This window comes from Manihot esculenta, chromosome 9 (genome assembly GCF_001659605.2).
Source record: "Manihot esculenta cultivar AM560-2 chromosome 9, M.esculenta_v8, whole genome shotgun sequence".
Taxonomy (NCBI): Eukaryota; Viridiplantae; Streptophyta; class Magnoliopsida; order Malpighiales; family Euphorbiaceae; genus Manihot; species Manihot esculenta.
This window is the reverse complement of record NC_035169.2, coordinates 36,302,841-36,328,835: the sequence shown is the minus strand read 5'-3', so window position 1 is coordinate 36,328,835 and position 25,995 is coordinate 36,302,841. Positions and strand designations below refer to the sequence as shown.

The window sequence follows — 25,995 nt, the reverse complement described above, 5'->3', positions numbered from 1 at the left end:
TTAGTTTTTTTATATAATTTTATAAAATTTGAGAATTTTTATAATATTTCCGATTCTTCAAATTGCAATCAAATAATAAAAAATAAGTTATTTTTTAAAAAATAATTTTTTTATGAAAATTTTTTCTGACGAAAATTATTTTTATATATAAATTATTTTTCAGAAATTATTTTTATATACGAGTTATGAAATCAAGAATAATGATTATGGATAGTTTTATATGAGATTGAGAAAATAAAATGTTAAAAGAACATAGTTAAATTAAAATCAAAATTATTTTTAATGAGATTTCCTCCAATTACATTAATGTTTTAAGAGGATATCATCCATACATGCATATAAACACATAGGCTAGTTTGTCTCTGCCATTTCTACTAATTTTTTAGAAACTGAGCAAAGCTTGTTAAACTCAAAGTTCAAATCACCCAATGGATCTTCAGCCTCAACTTTTTCTTTAAATGAAACCCTACAATCGTCTGACCCTGCGATTGCTTCCGTGAGCGATGCCTGAACATCCTTATAAGCTTTAGAATCGAAAGCTACAATGGACTCTTCAAGCTTTTTGGTTGAACCTAAGTAGAGCTCAGAGCACTTTGTGAGGCATTTCTTGACGAATTCATCTGAAGTTGTTTTCAACAATGAGGAAATTTTCTCCTGCATTGTAACTCCATTTGAACATGTCGTTTTTAGTGCAAATTTTGCAAAGCTTTGCACATCTTTTTTATCTGCTTCTGGGGCTGATTTCAAAAGCGACGTGCATTCGCCTAAAAATGGGGTTTTTTCGCAATTGTCAGGTGCAAAATCTGCAGCTAGGTGAGTAGGGATTGCAAGAACAATGAAGAAGAAGAAGTAGTAGTTTGAGAAAGACATCTTTTTTCCTGTTGATATTGTTTAGATAAAAGTTTAAATGGCCTCTGGTCTTTTAAAGGGTATTTGTCTATTTTTGGAAATGGATTTATATGGTTAACCTCTCATCAAGGATAATACAGCTTCACCATCCAATAGAAACGGGCTTTAGTGATCTGCAAATTATATTTAGTTTTACCAACTACGATATATAGCAAACCAATTAAAACGGTCAAAACAAAAATTACAACGTTTATCTATTTATAAATACCTATTTAAAAAATAATTAAATTATCAAAATTATAGTAAACTAATTCTTTATTGACGGAAAAGAAATTTATAAAAGTAATTTGTATATTAATAAAAATAAGAGTAAAATTGGAACAATTTAATTAATATACTCTTTTAATCTTTTTAAAATAATAGCTAACTGAAGGAGAGATTATGTATATCAAATTTTTTTATTTTAATTTTTTTAAATAATTTTTTTCTTTAAATATTTTGATAACTTGCGATATCAATTAAAATTGAGTGATATCTGTTCAATACTTTTCTTTCTGTTAGTAAAAAATATATTAATTATGAGAGAGAAAATATAATAAATATTTTTCTACTAAAAGTATGAGAGTATTAGACAATCACTTAAAAAGTTACCTTATAGCTATCATTGATCAACTTGGATCAGAGCAAGTGTTCCTTGTAGCTCATGATTGGGGTGCTATTGTTGGATGGTACTTGTGCTTGTTCAGACCTGATAGGGTGAAGGTATTTGTTTTTCTTAGTTTTCCTTATAGGCTAAGAAATTCAAAGATCTGACTTAAGGTCCATCGGACCGCTATAAACCGTGTTCTCTCAAGGTCTGCAATACTCTGTCAGATGATGGGTGATGATCGTCGGGTTTTACGCATTTCAAGGGGAGACCAGGCCCGTAAGGGCAGTACTGGCCCAAAGCCCATGAGGCATCTCCGACTAATCGGCCCAACGCCTTTGGCTCAGATCCAGACTCAAAGAACGGGCTGGGTCACTCACACGCCCAGGTCTTTCAGGAAAAAACTCAGCCTGGTGATGTGACATAAGGAAGGACAGTAGGTCCAGTCACTTCGTAGCCCTACTCGCGTGTATGCCGAAGGAAATTAAATATCCGTCTGGCATGGAGAATGCGACTGACACTCCCGTACGTACGGACCTGCTTTGGTTAAATGCAATTATGACCGAGAAGAAGCATTGATCTACCAAAGGTCACTCCCAAGTCCCAACCCTTTTGCCTTATTTAACTGTAATTAATACTTATATGTATCGATCATTGCCATCCGAAAGCTTTTTCCTAATGTGTCTGCACTTTGACTAACTTTAAGCTCAATTTGCTACTTGTAATAGCTTAAGTATGAGTCGCCAATACTACATTTTCCTAACAACCAAACAGGCATTTGCTGCCAAAATGAACAAAGAAGGCCAAATTCGATAAAATTCACAATCCCAATTGATGTAACAATCTGAGTGACATTTCAAATAGAACAATGGAAGTTCTCCATCTCTCAAAATGAAGGTCTTCAGCTAACTTAATTTTATTGTACTCTCTTTTATACATCAGAAAGAAGATTTTTCTATTATAATTATCAGTTTCCATCATTTTTAAATAAATTCTCCAAGAAAAATAATAAATTACTTACTAGTGATATATATAATTGGAGTTTTTTCCCATCATAACTATTCCACTAATATATATCATCTTCTTGAATTTCCTTTCGAAGATAAAACTTTTATTGATAAAAATCTCGGGGCAAGGTATAAAAATAAAAGATTTTAAACATCTTATCCCAAAAACTATGGCAGCTCACCAAAACCCAAACAGATTAAACCCCGCCTAAGAACCAAGCCCAAAATCCAATTCTAATCTAAGCTAGTTTTGCAAGAGAAAGAGGGTGGCCGCGTCTTCACCTCCCTGCGGTCTTTCCTTGATCAGAAATGGCGTACAGAGCAGAAAAAGAACTCTAAATCGTTTGATCATTAAGATTGACTTGTAAAAGCTAACAAACTTTTAGTTCAATACCTCTATTTCAGAGTGGTAAGACCCATGTTACATCTGCAGTTTGCATTTATATTCATGTTCTCAATTTCAACTGCCAACAGCCTACCTAGGAAACCCAACACGCAATTTTCCAAACTAGACTGTAAAGCACATTGATTGTCATTTAACGCCATTTAATGCTACTCTCTACTACCCATCAGTGACCATAATTTGTCTCTATGTAAGCAACCTACACCATACACACGGTTTCAGAAGCTAGAGAAACATGGAGGGGATCATCCACAGAACGGTGACTGTGAATGGTATCAACACGCACATAGCTGAGAAAGGTGAAGGCCCGATCATTCTATTTCTCCATGGATTCCCACAGCTCTGGTACTCATGGCGCCATCAGATTCTTGCTTTAAGCTCGCTTGGATACCGTGCTGTTGCCCCAGACCTTAGAGGGTATGGTGATAGTGATGCTCCAGCTTCAAGCAGTAACTATACCTCTCTCCACATTGTTGGTGACCTTATAGCGCTTATTGATCAACTTGGATCAGATCAAGTGTTTCTTGTTGCTCATGATTGGGGTGCCATTGTTGGATGGTACTTGTGCTTGTTCAGACCTGATAGGGTGAAGGCATTTGTTTGCCTTAGTTTTCCTTATAGGCCAAGAAATCCAAAGATGAAACCTGTGCAGGGCTTCCGACTTCTCCACGGCGATGACTACTATGTCTGCAGATTTCAGGTTCGTTCTTCAAGAACCAACTGTTCTTCTTGCTACTTGAGAAAATCCTTGATGTTTTTGGTTTGTTGAATTGGCAGGAACCTGGGGAAATAGAAGCTGAAATAGCACGTGTAGGTACTGCAGAAGTTCTAAAGAAAATTTGGGCAATTCGCAAACCAGGTGCCCCTTGCATGCCCAAAGAAAATGCATTTGAAATCAGTCCAGAGAATCCAGCAACGTTACCCTCATGGCTTAAAGAAGAAGATCTTGCTTATTATGTCTCCAAATTTAATCAGAAAGGCTTCACTGGAGGGTTAAACTACTACAGAGCGCTGGACTTGTACGTTCAACACGAAATCTTGTCAACTAAGAAAAATCACATTGCCATGAACATTGTTTAAACAATTATATATAATCTGGTTATTATTGCAGGAACTGGGAGCTCACAGCCTCGTGGAATGAGGCAGAAGTGAAAGTGCCTGTAAAATTCGCAATTGGGGATATGGACATGGTGTATACAACTCCAGGGATGAAGGAATATATACACAGCAGTGGTTTCAGGCATTACGTACCTTTAATGGAGGATATTGTGGTGATGGAAGGAGTTGGTCACTTCATCAACGAGGAAAAAGCAGTGGAAATCAACACTCTCGTTTATGATTTCATCAGGAAATATTAATCACCCTTCGTTGTCTATTTCCTGGTGCCTATCTTGTTTTAAGTTCCAAGCTTCCTTTATCTTTCACCTAGTTATTTCAAGATTCCAATTATGTTGCCGACTAGCCGGGCACCATAGAGCACTAATAGTCCAATGGATGTATGCTTTTAACTATATTTGAAGAATAAATTCGGCATCAGTTCATCACTTCACCATAAAAATTGACTGATTAGACTTTTTAAGAGTAGGCGCACACATTCATTATCCTCCACATGATATAATTAAAGTTATAATACAATATATCTTATCAACACAAATGTTTATCCCAATAGGAAAGAAATCGTAGGTGGGGGCCTGATTGCAAGGACATGTCCACCTGCCTGCTTAATTCGCTGATCAGACTTTCTTGTCTACATTTTTGAAGAGCCAAAACAGTTTTACCAAGACCTCACTATATCGGAAGATAAATCTCTCTTGATTCCAGGTGTTAAACAAAGAACTTTAAGCATATACATGTTCTCGCTAATCTAGAAAACATAGCATCTGCTCAAAACAATTGTGGGACAAATGAGTTAAAATAATTTTTAGATTTATTTTATATTTATTTTAAAATAGTTAATTTAAATTATTTAATAATTTCATTTAGAATTATCATCGATGTGCTTCCGCAGCGGATTCTCCTGCTACAAATTAGCCTAAATAATATTTTTGGATCTATTTTTTTATTTAACCCAAAATAATTAATCCAAATTATTTGATAATTTCATACTAATTATTATATATAATTCAGAATTTCCATAATCCACTAACATGAGACTTTTTTTAAATTTTTATAGTACAGAGACAGTTGAAGTCACTCTAAATTTACAATAGTTAGTAGGACGATTGCCACACTTTTTCCGCTGCGTAACATCAGTCCCCCTACTAAATTTATAACAAAAAAACTGAATCGAATATAATTGTTAAATTTGTAACGAAAAAATTGAATCGAATACAATTTCTAAACAAAAAATAAACTACTATAATTCACCAGTATTCGAGAAATCTACTGAATCGAATATAATTGTTAAATTTGTAACGAAAAAACTGAATCGAATACAATTTCTAAACAAAAAATAAACTACTATAATTCACCAGTATTCGAGAAATCTGAATCGGATACAATTACTAAAACGAAAAAACTGAATCGAATACAATTTCTAAACAAAAAATAAACTACTATAATTCACCAGTATTCAAGAAATCTGAATCGGATACAATTACTAAACCAAAAATAAACTCTCAACTATTATAGTTCACTAGTATTCTGAATTTGCGACGAGAAAACTGAATCGAATATAATTGTTAAATCAAAATCCATCCCTCAGAATACAATTACTAAACCAAAATCAAATTTTAAAATAAATCAACCCAAATAACTTTTCCACTTTTATTAATTTCATACTAACTATTGTATACACCGGCTTCCACGGCAGAATCCGCTGATCGTCTCATGATATCAGAGATTACGCACAAATGTCAAAGAGAAGTTGCCAAGCGTAAAACAAATTCACTTATAATTGATAACCCAAAGTAGAAATAACATAAACAAGTTCCAGAGGAACCTACATTCGAACAAAAATTTGGGATAAAATAGTCTGAAATAAAACAATTGCCTCACAATTTTGAACTACAAACAACTCAAACCCTAAATCCCCTGCTGTTCCTCCTCCCTCTAGCTCTCTCAAACTTCCTTCCCTTTGATCGCACATATGGTTTGGTATGGCTGTGTGGCACACCAGGAGCTGGGCCAAAGTGTTTCACAGCTTCACGAGCATTCTTTGGACCTCTTAGGAGAACCTATATAAAAAACAGAAAGAAAAAAAATAAGCTATCACACAATAAGAACAAACTCACGATGGTAAACAAAAATTCATCACGGCCAAAAGACACAAAGTTAGTGCTGGCAAAAAAAGATGCTGCAATAGACAATCAAATAGTAAATAAAAGCAGAGAGAAATATCATTCAACAAATTTGTTGTCATGCCGGCATGCATCAGATATGACCATAGGTTATTTTTTTCCATAAAGAAAGTGGGGAAAAAGTTGTAATCCACAACTTACAACAGAATGCTCAAAAACAACAAAATCAACGGCAACTTCAGGACTTGAGAATCCAGTCTCCAACACACATCATAAATCATATGCAGAAACATGAGAAAGTATTATTACACAACTTCCCAATCAGGAAGCAAAGATTACCTAGTATCCAACATAAACATACTATACAAAGTGATCATCTTGACACAGCATCAATTTATCCAATCAAGACATACAAAAAGAAAGAAATCAATTGAAAATTCACAGTAGCAAGACAGAAGCATATATAAAAATAGACATCAGTTGGAGTACTATCAAGAACTCAGTCCCTTAGATGTTCACAAGGATTGCGATCATCACCGCAAATCGTTACAGGTCTGTAGGGCTCATCACTGTTTCAATAATCCCCATTCATGTTAAACAACACACTCCAATTATGAAATATTAGCGTTCAGGGGGCAACGCCAAAAATATGAATAAACTCGAATGGAGTCTAAGATCTAAATCAAACCTAGCCAACAAAATTAAACCTATAACTTCAAAGGAGTACATCTGAACATACCGTGTTCTGTCCCAAAGGAGCTCTCAAAGCAATCTGGTCAAATGTCAGGCACTCTCCCCCAGCTTTCTCAATCCTTGCTCTTGCAGTCTCTGTGAACCTCAAAGCGGTAACCTTCAATGCTGGAACCTCATAGACCCTAATATCATTTGTCACTGTCCCCACAACCACTGCGATCTTACTCTCCTGTATATAAGATTAAAAAAAAAAAGAATACCACATAAATAATCTTCAAAACTAAACAGCAATTACATCTAAAGCAAAACTATGTGGTGTTAGATTATAGATAAAAAGAAAAGAGCTAACCTTTCCCTTCATGAAGGTGATGAGCCGAGACAAGGAAAGAGGGGACTTGTTCACCTTGCTCATGAACAGCCTCTTTAAGATCACCGCGTTGAACTTACTACCGGTTCTCCTTACCAGAAATCGGTATAGCTGATCATCGATCAACCAATCAATCAAAGAAAAGCTTCTTATAGAAATGGGTATTCACATATACAGAATGACTAAAATTTGTACCTTGACGAGGAGCTTGAGGTAGATATCATCGGATTTGGGGGCTGTACGCTTGGTCTTCTTGCTCTTACCTCCTGCTTTCAGATCGATCCCCTGAGAAATGAAAACAACATTTCATGTCAAATTAAAAAGCAAAGGAAGTGAGGACACACAGAATACAAGGATAGAAGAAGATTAAGTAAGAGACCATTGTTGCTCGAGAGTGGTGGACCTCTGCACGCCGCTGCTGCTCGGGGAAGTTCAGGAAAACGAAAAATGAGTCTAGGGTTTTGAGGAGCTTTTATACGGGGAATTGTGTATGTTGTGAGGACTATTAATCTTCATGGATGTTCATCTCACACCGTTAATGCGTCCGCCTGAAATTGGATTTTATATATTTTTTTTATTTTAATTTCAATTTTAGTTTGTCTTTAATAGCTTTAATAATCATTTTTTTAAAAAAAATTAAATTTTAATTTAAAATAGCATCAAATTAAATTGAATCAATCAATTAAAATTAAATTAAATTTATTTAACTTAAATTAAATCGGTTGGACTATGATTATAAATAGTATTTTTATAATTTGAATTGGAATTTTTCTAATATGTACTTATCATAATAAATTAAAAATCATAAAATATCAAAATTAATTTAATTACTACTCCCTTGTCTTATTTTAAAAGTTTTTATTGGATCTTTTTTCTATATCAATTATCGCTTTAAATAAAATTAAGAAAATCATTTTTTATTTTATCTTTATCTATCACTATTTTTAATCAACTATTAGTTTTTTAAAAAAATAAAAATATGATATATATATAGCATAATAAGTATTTTGTAATTAAAATGAGATTATCCAATTTTTTCAAATATTATATTTGCATGCAAACATTTAAACACGTGAAATGAAATAAAAAGGAGATTTTTTTTTCTAAGCAGTGTACTTAAGATACTCATTAAAATTTTATTATAATGTTTATGTTGTCGCAATGTATATGGTTAACAGAAGCAATACTCACTACATTGTTCGAATGGAACTAAATGTGCTGCTTGGAAAATTTTGCCAGCAAACACCTGAGCATTTGCCTATTGCTATAGAGATATGAAGCTTATTATATTTATAATTATTCAAAAATTAGACCGCTATCGATATTAGAATTTATATTAATTTAAGGTCACCGAAACAAGATTATTATATATTCTATTATACTTGATATAATATTATCCATAATCATAAAAATATAAAAAATTATTCTCATTTTATTAACCAACACTCGGCTATGCAAACTGAAAACATAAAATTCATATAACATTATATGTCTCAAATTTGATTCAAATATAACTTGTATTTTAAAACTTTTATATAAAAGATTATAAATAAATTATCATAAAAAGAAATTCAGATAAAACACAATTTTAATTCACAAATTATTACATGTTCATAGTTATACTATTATATTAGAACTGTACTAAACAACTCTGCTGACCTTCTAAGCCCTAAAGACTTCCTCTCAAACATATAGCATATGTAACGACCCCAAAATGGACCGTCACCGGCGCTAGGATTCAGGTCGGCTTAAGGCCGCCAGAACCCGTAGCAAGCCTGCTATACTCTCTGTGTACCTGTAAATCTCATACATGATCATACATTTTCTGTGAAAATAAAACTCTTTTCTGAACCAAGGCTTAACCTGTGCATGCACTATCTCTGTACTCTGTACTCATGTACTCTGTACTCTGTATCCCTGACTAGAGCTTGCTCTAGATGGGTTACTCATACCTGTTAAGCCTGGTTTTCACATACAGGAAAACATATATACATATACAGATCATGTACAACACATACATCACTAGGTCAAGCAACAACTATTACATCTCTTTAATATTACATGTCCACTCTAAGCTATTACAGATCTCTTTACTTTTCCTGTACTCTGCTGGACTGTCCCTGTACACTGTACACTGAACCTGCAAAACTGGGGTTAAGGGAGTGGGATGAGCTCTATAGCCCAGTGAGTAGAACAGTAAAACATCTCAGTAAAATATGATCTCATGGAATGCACCATATCACAGACAAGCCACATCACGAGTAAACCTGTCACCATATAGTCCCAGTAACTCTGTGCCAGGGCGTAGAATCGAGCACCTGGTCTTCCTGTCATATATGTATATGTGTATATAACACTTCTGTACTTACCATTGCCAGGGCGTAGTCAAAGGCTCCTGGACTTTGCTATACCTGCCAGGGCGTAGTCAAAGGCTCCTGGACTTCACTATATCTGCCAGGGCGTAGTCAAAGGCTCCTGGACTTCCTGTCTGAGACTATTGGATCATTCAGCATTTACTCACATCATCAAATAACAATGCAATGCAACATATTCGTGGACTAATGCAATCAACCTATGGCATAAATATGATGCATGAGATATGCTAAAAGCAGTTTGTGGTTCAATAAAAGTCATAAGTTTAGTTCCACTCACCTCTGGCTATCTGGACTGACTGACTCTGCAGGCTCTGAAACTCTGGAGCAGTACTCACTGCTGCTCTCTCTGGTTCCTCTGGTCTGTACCTATACAGATAGACTCAAATGAGGGACCAAAACTAGCTTAATACCAACTCCATTAACTTTCCCACGACTCCCCTTAAATTCATTCAACTATCCATGCAAAGCATGCAAAAGAAAGCTGGACAGGACACTTTCGGCGGCAGGTTCGGCGGCCGAATGTCCTCTCCAGAGACGAAACTCAAGCACCTTCGGCGGCACCTTCGGCGGCCGAATCCCCCAAACAGAGCCGAACATGCAAAAACACTCGGGGGCAAGCTGTGGCAACCAAGTCACCATGCAGGAGGTTCGGCGGCCGAATGAACCTTCGGCTGCCGAACCTGAGTTCATCCAGAACTCAGCTTCAATGGCAACCCATCTTCTCCTTCCCTTCAATAACTCCAACCATGCATAAACCAACTCCTCAACACACATATACATACGTATATGATCACAGGGGTCCAAAACTATCTAACAACCCCAAACAACAAAACAAACATAACACATAATCAGGAATACATGCATAAATCATTAAATCTCCCATTAACTTCCTAAACATGCATCTCTCTCTCCCCAACTCCCATAAAACCTTCAGAAAACATAAAACCCTGGTCAAGAGCATCACTTACCTCCTGAAGCAAGAAGCTACACACTCTGAACAAGGGAAAACGGACCAACTCTTCTCACACTCTCAAACTCTCTCAACCTCACTTTTTGCTTCAACACTTTCACAACGTGGTAAACGAGCAAACTCTTGCATGAGCTGCTCAAACTTAGCACATAAAGCATAGGAGACGTGGCCAACTTCTGGACCTGATCTGGTGATAACACCTGTCCAAAATGCTGACTAAGGATGCCCAACAGCTGGCTGGCCAACTAGTTTCGGCTGCCGAATCGCATGCAAAACCATGCAACATTCGGGGGCCGAACGTACCTTCGGAAGCCGATCATTGGGCACTTTCGGCAGCCGAACTTACCTTCGGCGGCCGAACTTGGCTCCTCTGACTTGGCTCATTTCAACTCAAACTATCACACTGTAAACCCAGAAAACACATCATAACACGTAGAAAACATAACTCCTACCCTTATATAGAATCCCAACACCCCGGATGCCATTAGACAACAGAAATTCCGGTGCCGGATTCTAGCCGGGTATTACATTCTCCCCTCCTTAAGAACATTCGTCCTCGGATGTTCCTAAAACAACAAAAATAAAACACATGAAACGGAGAAAACGAACCTCAAAACAAATATGGATACTGCTGGAGCATAGACTCCCGCGTCTCCCAGGTGCACTCTTCTAGATTATGGTGGTTCCATAGAACTTTCACCATAGGAATCTCCTTGTTCCTTAGCTGTCTGATCTGCGTGTCCAGAATCCGTACTGGCTGCTCTATATAGGTGAGATCCGTATGAATCTCCACCTCAGGCTCACTCAGAACCTGATTCGGATCTGACACAAACTGTCGTAGCATAGAAACATGAAATACCGGGTGAATTCTCTCCATAGAAGCAGGTAAATCCAGCTTATACGACACATTTCCGATCCTCTGCAACACCTCAAAGGGTCCAATGTACCGTGGAGCCAATTTACCTTTCTTTCCAAAACGAACCACTCCTTTCATTGGAGACACTTTCAGCAATACCCAATTACCCTCTTGAAACTCTAACTGTTTTCTGCGAACGTCTGCATAACTTTTCTGTCTACTCTGCGCTGTTCTGATTCTCTCTCTGATCAGGGGCACCATTCTACTGGTAATGTCTACTAACTCTGGCCCTGCAAGAGCCTTCTCTCCTACCTCTTCCCAGCAAACAGGGGATCTGCACTTCCTCCCATACAAAGCTTCATAAGGAGCCATCCCAATGCTAGCATGATGACTGTTATTGTAGGCAAACTCCACCAAAGGTAGATGCTGCCTCCAAGAACCACCAAAGTCTAACACACAAAGGCGAAGCATATCCTCTATGGTCTGGATGGTCCTTTCTGACTGTCCATCAGTCTGTGGGTGGAAAGCAGTACTAAACTCCAATCTCGTGCCCATCGCACTTTGCAGACTCCGCCAAAAGCGGGAAGTAAACTGAGGTCCTCTGTCTGAAACTATAGACACTGGAACTCCATGTAATCTCACTATCTAGCCGAACATGCAAAAACACTCGGGGGCAAGCTGTGGCAACCAAGTCACCATGCAGGAGGTTCGGCGACCGAATGAACCTTCGGCTGCCGAACCTGAGTTCATCCAGAACTCAGCTTCAATGGCAACCCATCTTCTCCTTCCCTTCAATAACTCCAACCATGCATAAACCAACTCCTCAACACACATATACATACGTATATGATCACAGGGGTCCAAAACTATCTAACAACCCCAAACAACAAAACAAACATAACACATAATCAGGAATACATGCATAAATCATTAAATCTCCCATTAACTTCCTAAACATGCATCTCTCTCTCCCCAACTCCCATAAAACCTTCAGAAAACATAAAACCCTGGTCAAGAGCATCACTTACCTCCTGAAGCAAGAAGCTACACACTCTGAACAAGGGAAAACGGACCAACTCTTCTCACACTCTCAAACTCTCTCAACCTCACTGGGTCTAGCCGGGTATTACACTCACTTTTTGCTTCAACACTTTCACAACGTGGTAAACGAGCAAACTCTTGCATGAGCTGCTCAAACTTAGCACATAAAGCATAGGAGACGTGGCCAACTTCTGGACCTGATCTGGTGATAACACCTGTCCAAAATGCTGACTAAGGATGCCCAACAGCTGGCTGGCCAACTAGTTTCGGCTGCCGAATCGCATGCAAAACCATGCAACATTCGGGGGCCGAACGTACCTTCGGAAGCCGATCATTGGGCACTTTCGGCGGCCGAACTTACCTTCGGCGGCCGAACTTGGCTCCTCTGACTTGGCTCATTTCAACTCAAACTATCACACTGTAAACCCAGAAAACACATCATAACACGTAGAAAACATAACTCCTACCCTTATATAGAATCCCAACACCCCGGATGCCATTAGACAACAGAAATTCCGGTGCCGGATTCTAGCCAGGTATTACAGCATAACATATACATAGTGTTAGGAACGTAGAATAGGTCTCGACCTGAACCTTTTCTTATATAATACAGGGGCGTAAAATGGGTCTCGAATTGCACTTCCATATCCGTCATAACATATCATAACATAATATACTCGAAACTAGTGAGTCATCCAACATCCATCACAATAACAATAAATTATGCAATACATCATATTTGTGAATTCTAATACAAGACAACTTAATCATATATACATGACATTCGTGATACATGAACATGGTTAAAACATTTGATTTATTTAAAATAATAGTTCGATTTATTTCTACTCACTTTTGAGTGACGCAGGCCTAGTTTGAAGCAATTATCTCACTGCAAGTTTCTACGTTCTCCTAAATTTGATCCTATGTACACAGATTGACTTAAATGAGGAACCAGACATAATATTTACAACACTTAAAACTACTCCAAGAAATTCCTATAAACATATAAAAAAGCATGTAGAGAACAAGCTGAAAAAGGTTGGACGGGAAACTTTTGGCGGCAAGTTCAGTAGTCTAAAGTCCCTTTACAGATTCGAAGATTAAACCTTCAGAGGCAAGTTAGGCAGTCAAAAGGCAGTCTTCATATGTAAGTTCGGCAGCCGAACTTGAGAATCTGATTCTACCTTATCCAACAGCCACCAAAACGCTTCCAACTTACATGCAATAACTCACAAACAATCCAAAACAACTTAGGAGCCTCTAAGCAGTTAGAAGACTTCCAAAAACAACATTCAAGCACTTATAGCACATAAGCATTTAAGATTCAAAACAAAAATGGGAAAAAAGACATAAACTTTGCATGTATTCTCATTTCATTAACTCTGTCCATACATACAACTCACATTTGGCTCAAAAATCAAAGAGTTTTGAGCAAGACAATTTACCTCTTGAAAGACACCACAGCAACAATGAAGAGAAATAGGAGAAGAAAGGATGAGCTCCAAAGATCTCGAAAGCTAGAACTCGAAAATCAAAACTCGATTTTTTAAAATAAAAGGTAAAATTCAAGAATTTATAAAAGATTTGAAAAAAACTCAAGCAAATTCATAAAAGGGTCTTAAACTTACCTCTACTAAGAAGAAGAGAGAATAACTTTTCTCAAAATCGGGTTGAGACCTTTTTATAGCTGAGTCTACCAGTTTATGTTCGACAGTCCAATATGAGAGATTCAGCGACCAAACCTTGATAATTTGAAAATCTTCTTTTTATTAAAAAAAAATCTCATAAAAAGTTTTAAATTTATTTTATAAAAATCTATTTTACCCTTTTTAAAGTTTTCGGTTTTCAAAATTCTGAATTCTAACGGAGATTACATCAGAAAGTTGTAATTCTGATATCAGAGTTTAGCCAAGTATTATAATATTTGACAAAAACATATATAATAGTGTTAAAGTAAATTTAATATCTCTTCGTTGATGTAAATCAATCAAATATTGACGAGATAAGCATGCAGGACTTCAACATGTATTTGCAAAGTAACCGCTAAATCAGTCACTTACAAGAAGTTGTACATGATATCTTCATTAAAAAATGAACATTTAAGGTAAAAACAATACAGGTAAAGTTTACAGTGGAAAAAGAAGATAACCAACACCGGATATCTAAATATTGACAGCTGCAGTGCAAATATGATACCAACTAAGCTAAAGCTCTTGCATTATATGTAGACATTACTGCAATTACTCTTGACAAATCCCTCAATCTAGACGCTCTATTTGCAAGATGTAATTGGTTAATTCCCTTCCCACTTTTACCAGTAAGCCTCATGTTAAATGAAAACTAAATAAACAAAATGCTCTACATCTAAATAACAACAATAATAAAGATAGAGAAGTAACAAGTGTGATATGAAGATATAATAGTGAAACATCGTTTACTAGCATAAATACTTATGGGTGTCGAAACTATAAAAAATAAATTTTTGCTTTAAAATAAAACTTGTGATAACGATAAGTAGAGACGATTACGGATATTATATTAATTGTATTGAATGAAAAAAATAAAATAAAATAAAATAGGGGAGATTTTAAATGTAGAAAAATAAATAAAATCAATTCAAAGAAAGAAGTAATTAAATTAAAGAGAAATAATCAATATGAGAAACATTCAATTAAATGAATAATTTTAGTTTCTGTTGGTTGAGCACATGTATAAAATAATCTCAATTTAATTATTAATAAATCAGGTATAGATATCGAAAACGTTTCAAATACCCATTCCTTTCTTAGATTTTAAACTAGTTAAGAGACGTTCATTAACTAGCTCTAACTCTTGGACAACCGTAGGAGACGCTCCTAGGAATTAATCCCATTATTGCATTAAAAATTAAAATAATCTAATTCTAACTAACAAATGCGAGACATTCGATTCATTTAAGTTAAATTCTACTATTCCTTAGAAAGGTCTTATACAACCTAATTCACTACAGTTTAACTAAACAATTACGGATTTAATTAACCTAAATAGTAATATATCATTCTACCAATTGAGTAATGGCGCTTTAATGCAACAACCAATAGAATAAAAGTAATGAATATAGGAATAATATAAATACCAAGAATAATTGAGAAAACAATAGAATCACATAAATCTCACAACCAATTGAATTGAAATTTTAATTATCCTTGAACTGAAAAAAAGAAATTTAGCCATGCATGTTTATGGCTAAAAATGGGAGATGAACGATGAGATGAGATCCGAGATACATCAAAATGTCCTCTTTTTATAGTGCTAAGAGTTATAATTTAACCTAAATACAAGCAACTAAAATCAAAGTTGAGTATATTTTAATAGACGAGAGTTATCTGTTTGTTTCTCAGATCGGATTTGAAACTGGACTATGTTCGTTAAGTATATTATATCCATAACGTAGTTCATAACACAGCTCGATTGGAAATTTAAGTTCAAGTATGACTCTGTTTTTTATCCTTTTATAAATTTGGTTGTGACCACATTTGATCTCAGAATATAAAGTCCAAATTGAATTTTTTTTCTTATTATTCTCCAATCTTACCATGATAATAAAATTTAAACGAATCAATCCGTTTTAAACAAAATCAAACTCAATATTTAAATATTTTAAAATATTAAAACTATATAATTGTGCATATTATTAGTAGTACTACATGACAGGATTTTAGAAGTTCTTCCTTGTAGAATGTCATCAAGTCATTTCAACTTCGCTAGCTAAATTATGAAGGATAAATTGTTCCCTACAAGCTCATTGAGAGAAGATTTGACAAGGACCTCTGCCTTCAAAAGACCATCATTGAGATAATGCTAGTCACCCGAACTCCTTTGTTGATTGCTTTTCCGTAAACAGAGAAATTTTCAGATAAATTGCATTTTCCAATCAAAATGTAAAGAAACACAAAACAAAAAGTAATAAACTCATCACTGCTTCTCTCGTGTTTTATTTTGCCAACATCAGCAACAAGAACCTCAATCTGTTGCTCTCAACATAAAGACCATAAAGGTCCAAAGATTGAAATTGTTCAAAGCATGATCAACATGTTCACCAGTTCAATCTTGCTGCGGACAACTCAAGTTCAATAAACAGATAGTCAAGGTTTAAGGAGCAAAAGAAACACATTTCGGCTAAACACCACTCTAAGAGCATTTCATTTTTGCCAAACTCATAAAACATTTAGCCAAAGGACATGGCAAGCGTAAGACTAAGAACAATGTCATCAACGCTGAATGACATTTCTTCTGCCTTGCGACAACCTGAAATATACTAGACAACAAGATTGAATCACAATTGATAGCTTATACAATGCAGAGGGACTAAAAAGATTGGTGAATTCAATTTTTCCATCTTTGCAGAAACATTTAGCCATATAGCTCGCTTATCAAGGCAAGTGTGAGAGCGCAATGTCCTCGAAGCCAAATGTCATTTCGTATGTCTAGTGACAAGAAGAAATATATTAGAAAATAGCTATTCAACATTGAATGGCAGGGAAAATCATACACATAGAACGAAGATTATCACTGCTCATTCAAATATTTAAGATTCTCCGTTCACAAGTATGTAATGATCAGATGATCATGACATACTCCCCTCATCACTTTTCCAGGGGGTAAGTAGAAAAACAGCTTTTCACTGTTAAGTCCATCCAAAAGATTGCCATCCCACTTAAAATATCATGATCCAATAAGTTACAAGATAGCCTATATTTCTTTTTGACATTTTTGTATAGCCAATAGCAAGAGCATGTTGCTTTCCTTCAGCCATTATAGCCTGAGAGTACTCATAATTACAAATCAGACATAAATATGAATAACCATTGTCAAGAAGAGGAGAAAAAACAGCAAAACTAAATGGGAAGCACATCAAAAGGGAAAGTGAAACTTCTTTATTCATAGCACAACCGAGTACAATCCATACCATAGGAATCTCTGCTCTCACTTGTTCATCCAAAGCACCACCTAGATGTAGTTTTGGATATGCAAAACCAGCAATTTATTATAGTAGGTATTGTATGGGTTATATTAGCAGAAAAATACAACTCCCAATCACTGCCAAAAGAGAACAACATTAAAGGGTTTTTTTAACCGTAGATAATAACAGGCTGAAGAACATAAAGTGATGAATGTACAGGTGTTTTGGATCTTAAAGGATACCATAAATCCAAGTAAATTAATGGAGACAAATGCATGAGATTAAGTTAACATTTAGACAAAGATGCACATTGCATTGATGAAGAAGAGGTAGTGCAGGCAAGTAAGGCCCATCAAGGACATTGAAAAACAATGGGACATTGTTCACTAGCACCATATTCAGATGATTCTGACTGTACAGGCATTTGCGCAATCAAAATAACGAAAAAAAAATTACAAGAAACAAACCAATCAAATTGACAAACAGAGAATTCACCCTACCATTTAGCAACAATTAAAGGGGACTTCATTGGAAGCAAATCATCCAAAACAGGTTCAAGTCCTGGGTGCTGCACTAGAAGTGAAATTTTCACCTTGTTTCTTCATCAAGTCAAATGTACGTAAGACAAGAAAGCAATTACAAGAGTACGGAGAAACCTAACTTCATCTGCAATACTTTGTCGAATTTTTCTCTGCACATAAGCCTTCACTTGATCATGAAAAAAAAAAAAAGCACGAAATCGAAAGCAAAAACCTATCTATAAAACTTGACATGCAGAGATGACTTAATTCTTGAACATTTTGTTGTAAGTGAAGAAGAACAAGAAGAAGCAGTAGCAGATTTAGGGTTTAACAAAGGCGTAGAATCGATCTATAAACCTTCTGTTCTGAGGTAGTTTTCTTCTTTGTCCAGCAATGACAATTTCTGAGGAGCATTTTCGCGCCAAACTTTTTGGACCTGTAGTGGATGTAAAACTGGGCCGGGTTTGGATCGTTTTAATGTCTGCCCAGCCCAATTTCCGTAATATGGATTGGGTTGTCAAATGTTGAATTGAGTTGGAAAATTATTATTTGGTTAATGGTAAAACACATTAGTTAATTTTTTTAATTATAAAAAATATATTAAAATATTTTTGATATTTTTTTTAATTAATTTATCCCAAATAAAAAAAAACGTTTAAAGAATATACAATGTGGGATATTTGTTATTGGGTAAGATTAGATTAGAGCATTGATCTTTTTAATATTTTCTTATGGTTTTAATAATAGAGAAAGATGAATATAGTGAGTGAGTGAGTACATCACGTAATTCTGAATAAAGTGATTTATAAAGCAATTAACTTTTATTTATTTATTAATGTTTTAAAATCTTTTTCTATTGTATATTGCAACTTGCAAGTCCTCCAATTGCTTTTTCATTTCGTGTTTGATTAACACTCCCATTGCGTAGACTTAAACGAAGACTGAAAGAAAGAAAGAACTAATTAATATTTGTGCACGTGACAACCCACTTACATAAACATGTGTATCTAGTAAATGCTACGTCGTTTTTTTGTCACTTAATTAAGCTATAACAACATTTTTTTTTTATCGGCAATTGTTGCAGACTTTGGGGATATATATGCTAAAAAGATACATTCTTGTAGAAAAAGTAGCATATATTATTAAAGTTGATAGGCAGGATAGGGATCTCTTTTTACGAGTACATTCTGAAAAAAAAAAAAAAATTGCAGAGAAATGGGTTGTATAAATAAAATACACAGAAAAGGATGTAAAGTCTGGACCGCAGCAGCAAGCAAAGGTGGAATCATTTGGAGTGTGACCCGTGATTTGTGTTGTTGTATTAGGGTCTTGGTCTGATTTTAACTTTTGATTCGATTTAAAATAAAACTAAATTATTAAATTAAATCATTGGTTCGATTCAGATAAAGAAACTCTAATTGATTGAAATTCATGTCCTAATTCTAATAAAATTGATTCCAGATACAAACTGGTCCCAATCCCATACTGACCATTGAATTTGCCTTTAAGCTTTTGACCATATTCCTGCAGAATATTTCAATTTTTTTTTTTTTTTAAATCTAATTCCATCCTGGGAGCTTCCTACTAGTACTAGGTGGTACTATTTTTTTTGCATGCTATTACGTACGGTAACAGAATAAAAAAAAAATTGTCCATGTCACTCCTAAATCAGCCACAATTATTCAATGTACTATAATATATAAAAAAAAAACTCAAGTTTGATAATTAGAGAATAATTCATTATAAGAGGGATTAACTATGAATCCTAATCATTAAAGAGTCATGGGAAGATAGTTTAATACATAAAAAGAAAAATCAGCTTGGTTTAATTATGAATTGAAATAATTTTAAGTGGAATTAAAATGGTCAATTCAATTTAAAAATTAAACGTTAAATAAAAAAATAAAAGTTTATTTGGAATTTCATGAAATAGACATGGCATGTATCGTATGTTTTCTGGAAAAAGATTGTGTTTTCAACTTTGCATTGTTAAAGGAAATAAAAAGAAGATGATAAATATGATAATTATATATATATATATAAAGGTATATAAAATCCATCACACAGCTCGAGGTGTTAACCACCACCCTTTTCAATTCTTTTTTAATCATCACTTGCATTTCTTACCATAATTTAATCAGAGAAAATAAATTATATAAAGTTCAATTTTGTTAAAAATCCTCTAAAAAAAATATTTTTTTCTCTCACAATATCTATTTAAATATTAAAATATCATAATATATATTAATAAAAAAAATTAAATTGCTCTAATATCTCATGATAAAACATATCAAGAATAGCAAATAAAATTTATGAAAGAAATTTAATTTCAATTATTTTTATAGGTGAAATTTTTATTGAATAATTATTTTATGAAAAAAATGAAAAAAAAAACTCCCTAGCAATTAAATAAAATAATTGTATGACTATATAAGCTAATTAATGATAGAAAAAATAATATAAGAATGAAATGATTTTACAAAACTATATTAAACTATAATTATTCGTTTATAATGTTAAATAAATTTATTATATTTATCTATGATCTAATTTTAATTAATTAATTAAGACAAAATAAAATTAAAATCTGGGATTTAAAAAAGTGCGATTTTTTTAATTAAAAAATATATTTTAAGTAATCATTTCAAACATGGAGTTTAGAATTAGTGCACACAGGTGTATAACACAAAGGCAATAGTGGCGATCTTCTGGGAAAGATCTTACTCTTATCCCTTCAACAGTTTCAGCTCGTGTTGCATGCCACTCCCACTGCAACTAATTTCTTCTTATCATAACTGTTTTGTCTGTTTGATACATTTAGAAAATTAATTTTTATTTATGCAGTATTTATATTTAATTAAATTAAAGTACATGTTTAACAAATTTAAAATTAATTCTAATTTAATTTTTAAACTCACTAAATTTTTATTTAATTAAATTAATAAAAATATAAAAGCTATAAATAATTTATTAAAAATAAATTAAATTTAATTATAATAGATATTATATAGTGAACATCCCTAAGCTTTTAGGCACTTCTAGATGAAAAAAATGGCCATTCATCACCCACACGTGTTGTACCTGAATAGTTACGCATTATGGATACATATGTGGTGCTGGTTTTTTTCATACATAGTGCTATAAGAAAAAAAAAATTCACAAATTAATATAATAATAAGTGACAAAAACAATAATGCCTTGTATAAATAATAGAATGAAATACCATTTTTAATTAATAATAATGTTATTAATTTAATATTTTTATTATATTAATTTATATTTAAATCAATTTTCATTAATTTTACATATTGTTAAAAATAAAATTAAATATATAATTTCTGTTTTAGAGCAAACAACTATACAAATTTGGGGTAAAATAATATGGAGACAAATGGATGTGATTGAGAGGAGGCACACCCACAATGAAGCACTTAAAATGAGTGCGTTGAGATGGATGGAGTTCAGTTGCCATACTAATTATTATCTTTCTTACTTCTTAAACCTTCCGTATCGTGTAGAGAAGGAAGAGTCAGGGATAAAGAGAAACCGAGCAGCTGGGTATTTGAAAGAATTAAACAAAACTAGTGTTAGATATGAAAATTTTTTAGATTCAATTATATTTAATATATATGATTTTGGATAAATTTTCTTTTTTTTAGTGAAAGTGAACTACTTAAATTAGTAATTACATTACTACAAATTGAAACTAATAGTCTTCTTTCAACCTTTTATTCTAATCACACCTGACAAAGTGGAAACTAAATTTTACAAAAACAAAAGGGAGCTCCAATTTTTAATTCTCCATTGCTAACAAGACCCAATCTCTTCCATTTTTTTTTTCTAAAAAAAGAAAAATAATAAATAAAAAAAACCCTCGCCCTATTCATCGGGAAAAATGGCACCCAAACCAATAATAAGCCTGCACAACCATGGGATGAACACTTGGCAGTAGCTCCACCTCCAGCTAGGTGTAATAAACCATTGCTGCTGCTATGATCAAAGCCATTTACAGCACAGAAAAAAGGTGTCTGGCACAGCACGAACCTCAAAGCTCAGCCCTTTCCCATATGTGCTCAGTAACTGTCCCTCTCCCCTGCACCCACCCAGCTAGCCAAGCCATCCTCTTCACCACTCACTGTTTCACTGTCTGTCTGCACTAATCCTTGTCCCACTTCTCCTCGCATTTAATACTAGGTTAACTTAATTCACAAGAAATTAAAATAAAGCTGGATGTAACCTGTTTGATAAAAGACGCTATTTTTTTTATGGCGTTTAAAGTGAAGAGGAATTCTATGCACCCACACACAATCTCACCACTACTGCTGGCTTGGCTCCCTGCAGGATCCAAAAGTGAGTGACCACTAACTCCTAGCAACCAATAAATATTAAAGCAGCCTTAGAGTTGGTAAGAAATCCATTAATTTCAACCTGAGCAACAACAACAACCATCGATCCGAGTGAACTTGACGAGGATCCAATTTAAGCAATTTTATACAATTTTATTTTCTTTCTTTCGAGGATTCTGTGTAAGATTTTCCTAGATATAAGTTAGTGCCTCATGACTCACCTCATTTCTTAATAATTTACTCCACCATTAACAGCTTCTTAGCTATCTAGCTAGTTCTGACCTATTCAATATGCAATGTATACTTAATTAATCCGACGTTTATGTCTTTAATTATTTCAATTGTGACTATGTATGCTAAGTGATGCAAGCGATTGCTTCACCAGTTTGATAAGCACTTGATGATCAGAAAAATATTTATTAAATTAGTTGCACGTAGGGAATCTATGTGTGGCTTTACAGTGGGAATTTATTGGGATGAATGCAACACTGAAACAGTAGAAATTAATTAATTAATTAATAAGTTTAGGCACTTAGGCACATGATCTGATGAAGCTATAAATTAAGAATGGAAGATCAGATTAATTAATTAATTTGTAGGTATAAATAAAATAATTTGCTGAATGTATATTTTTACCCATAAGGAAATACATTTAATTTTATTTTTTTCGTTTTATAATTCTTATTTACATACTTTTATACCCTTTTCCGTAAAGCTCTCAAATTGATGAAATCTTTTTGCCTTTTTAAAAATGACGTAATAATTATATTTCATATTATTTGTTTGTTAAAAAAAGACCCTTTAAATAAACCAATAATATTTGGACATCTATAAAAGCAAATCCACTTCCATGCCAAAACCATAATCCAAAAGACCTTTTTAAAAAGCCGTGTTATCCCATTCAACCACAATTCCCTCTTCTATTAAAGGATAATGGAGATTAAGGGAGACAGGAAAAAGACATTAAACTGATTCTTAAAAAAATAAATAAAATAAAATTCCCACGCCATCCTCATATTTTATCAAACATAGGTGTTAATCAGTTTTATTGGATTTTATATTTTAATTAAATTAATTTATTACCTTAAAAACGAAATTAAATATGAAATGTCTTTAGATTTTTACATAATTAGTATAATAAAGTTTTGAGTTAAGTTTCAATTAGAATCGAATAAATAAAAGTTATTATATGAAATATCAGTGTACAAGTTATTTATATATTTAATTAATTAAAAATTATATTTATATGTGAACTGTATCATATTTTAAATGATATTTATTATAATTTTAAATAAAATATTAATTTTAAATTAAATGGGTGTATATAATAACTTCCCCTCTATGCTAATTCAAACAAATAACTCAAAATTGGAATTAACTTCTTCTTTTATTATTAAAATAAAAATAAATATTTGTACCAAAAAAAGAAAATTCAAAAAAAAAAAAAACGTTTATATATATTTCGTATCAACCCCTCCATGCATCACTAGCCACACAGGCCTCTTGCATTTACTCCTCTCGTCTCTCTGGTCGTCATCATCTTCTTCCTTCTTCCTTCTTCCTTCTTCTTTAACCCCACGTCTTCTCCCAACTCCATTAATTCATCATATGGCTAGCATAAGCTTCATCATCGGAGTCATTGGTTAGCTTTCTCTTAATCAACCATGCATGCATGATATATAAACCCATTAAGATAATAATATTAAAGACAATATTGTTATGGCAAATTAATGATTCTTCTGTTTTATTATGTGTTAATTTGCAGGTAACATCATTTCCTTCTTCGTTTTTACTTCTCCCATGTATGTACAACCCATGAAAACTATTGATTTTTTCATCAGTAATTTGATCAGTTTCGTTGTAGTTCATATAATTATATTTGATTTAATCTTACTCAGAAAGACCTTCTGGGAGGTGGTGAAGAAGAAATCGACAGGAGATTACGAAGTGTTTCCTTATATAACGACATGCTTGGGTACAAGTTTATGGACTTTCTATGGACTCCTGAAACCAGGTGGTCTGCTTGTGGTTACTGTGAATGGAGCTGGTGCCTTTTTCCAGTTCATCTATGTCACTATCTTTCTCATCTACGCTCCCAAGGATAAGAAGGTTCACTACTACAACTTCATATCTCCTTTTTTCTTTTAACTCAGTTTGAGATTTGAACTCTAAAACTCACCGGATGATGGACATTCCAACTGAATCTTTTTAGTTATATAATCTACAAACAATATCGTGAATATATTCTGTTTGTTTCTGAATAAAATTAATTTCCGGTGGTGTTTTACTCAGGTAAGGGCGGCAAAGCTGGTGGGGCTTTTAAACTTTGGGTTCCTTGGGGCGGTGATTGCAGTAACTCTTCTAGCCATGCATGGAAAACTGCGGCTCACTTTTGTAGGACTTATATGTGTTGGAATGACCACTATCGTTTATGGTTCACCACTCTCCGTCATGGTACTGAAAAATAAATCATTTTCTAACCAAAAAAAAAAAAAAAATCATATACTACATTAATAATAAAATAAAATAAAGTAAAATATTTTTTCCTCAAATTATTTTCTTATATGATAACTGAATTTTTTTAAATCGGTTATAAAAACTTGTTTATTAAATTGAAATGATATATTTATTTTTGAATATGATAGGTTGTTAGACTTCACTTTATTAACTTTATATACGAATGCAAGTTTGGATCTTTCATTTTCAGTTTTTAATTTCTTACGTCTAAAAGGAGAAGAGGTTGTTTTCTTACTTTTTTTTTTCCCCTATTTTTGTTCATTCAGTGGACCATACAAATAGGATACCACTCGCTTTTCTCACCATAAATGGATTTAAATTTTATATTTATACAAATTAGAAGAGAAAACTGTCGCAATAATGGTTATTTAACCTTTATTTTTAATAAAAGACTCAATTTTATTAAATTTAAAAACGATCAATTTAGAAAAATAATATTTTTAATGAGTTATTGAATTTGGATAACATATTTTTAGTAACGTGAATTAATTATATGTGCAACAGAAAACGGTGATCAAGACGAGGAGCGTGGAATACATGCCGTTTTTGCTATCATTCTCCCTCTTTCTAAACGCATCAATTTGGTTAATATATGCTGCAGTTGTCAGAGACTATTATATGACAGTATGAATTCTTTTTTTAATTTTTATTTTTAATTATAATAATTAATTAGTATATTATTGAAGATAATGCAGATATACTTAGACGTGAAAATATAATTAAAAATGTTCAGATACCCAGTGTTCTAGGAGTTGTGTTGGGGATAGTCCAGTTCATCCTTTATGCAATATACAGTAAGCAGCCAAAGTCAACCAAATCAACGGATGAGATGCAAGCAAAAGGATCGGACAACGTGGTCAAAGGAGACTTGGAGATGCAAGTTGGCAATAGCAAGGGAGGTGATTGCCAATGTAATCATAATTAGGGGAAAAAAAATTAATCCAAAATGATAAATTGCTTTGAATTAAAAAAAAAGTGATGATGTTTCTTGATTTGCAAGCAAGGGGATTGATGGGCATATTGTGTTGTGGGTTTCTCTTGAAAGAACAGGAAACCATCGAGTTTGTGATCTTCTTTTTAAATTAAAATAATCTTTTTGATTATTGTCTTGTTATTACCATATTATTAGATTTGCCAAAAGTGGGTTTAACCTTTTCTTTTCCTGTGAACCATTTGTTTTTTTATTGCACTTCGTGTATCACATCTCCGTGCACATTTAC

The 25,995-nt window shown here is 33.6% G+C and overlaps 4 protein-coding genes and 1 non-coding gene across 5 annotated transcripts; 2 read left to right on the top strand and 3 right to left on the bottom strand.

Moving 5' to 3' along the window:
• Window positions 1-351: 351 nt before the first annotated feature.
• On the bottom strand, window positions 352-870 carry LOC110607864. Its single transcript, XM_021747027.1, has one exon. It carries the CDS (start codon window positions 868-870, stop codon window positions 352-354), a length of 519 nt encoding a protein of 172 aa, XP_021602719.1.
• Window positions 871-3,065: 2,195 nt separating this feature from the next.
• Window positions 3,066-4,463, top strand: LOC110622359 (epoxide hydrolase A). Its single transcript, XM_021766845.2, has 3 exons — window positions 3,066-3,605; window positions 3,683-3,924; window positions 4,017-4,463. Exons 1-3 carry the CDS (start codon window positions 3,141-3,143, stop codon window positions 4,261-4,263), a joined length of 954 nt encoding a protein of 317 aa, XP_021622537.1. The 5' UTR covers window positions 3,066-3,140; the 3' UTR covers window positions 4,264-4,463.
• A 1,320-nt stretch (window positions 4,464-5,783) lies between these two features.
• Window positions 5,784-7,739, bottom strand: LOC110621926 (60S ribosomal protein L18-2). The gene is made up of 5 exons (XM_021766226.2): window positions 7,584-7,739; window positions 7,400-7,489; window positions 7,187-7,315; window positions 6,884-7,066; window positions 5,784-6,081 (listed from the first exon to the last, which is right to left on the bottom strand). Exons 1-5 carry the CDS (start codon window positions 7,584-7,586, stop codon window positions 5,923-5,925), a joined length of 564 nt encoding a protein of 187 aa, XP_021621918.1. The 5' UTR covers window positions 7,587-7,739; the 3' UTR covers window positions 5,784-5,922.
• On the bottom strand, window positions 6,638-6,721 carry LOC122724715. Its single transcript, XR_006352168.1, has one exon. It is a non-coding gene; the product is annotated as a small nucleolar RNA SNORD25 (small nucleolar RNA).
• Window positions 7,740-23,732: 15,993 nt separating the features above from the next.
• LOC110621928 (bidirectional sugar transporter SWEET16) lies at window positions 23,733-25,931 on the top strand. The gene is made up of 6 exons (XM_021766230.2): window positions 23,733-23,900; window positions 24,024-24,060; window positions 24,157-24,367; window positions 24,551-24,712; window positions 25,280-25,399; window positions 25,509-25,931. The coding sequence occupies exons 1-6, from the start codon at window positions 23,867-23,869 to the stop codon at window positions 25,698-25,700; spliced, it is 756 nt and encodes a 251-aa protein (XP_021621922.1). The 5' UTR covers window positions 23,733-23,866; the 3' UTR covers window positions 25,701-25,931.
• Window positions 25,932-25,995: the final 64 nt, after the last annotated feature.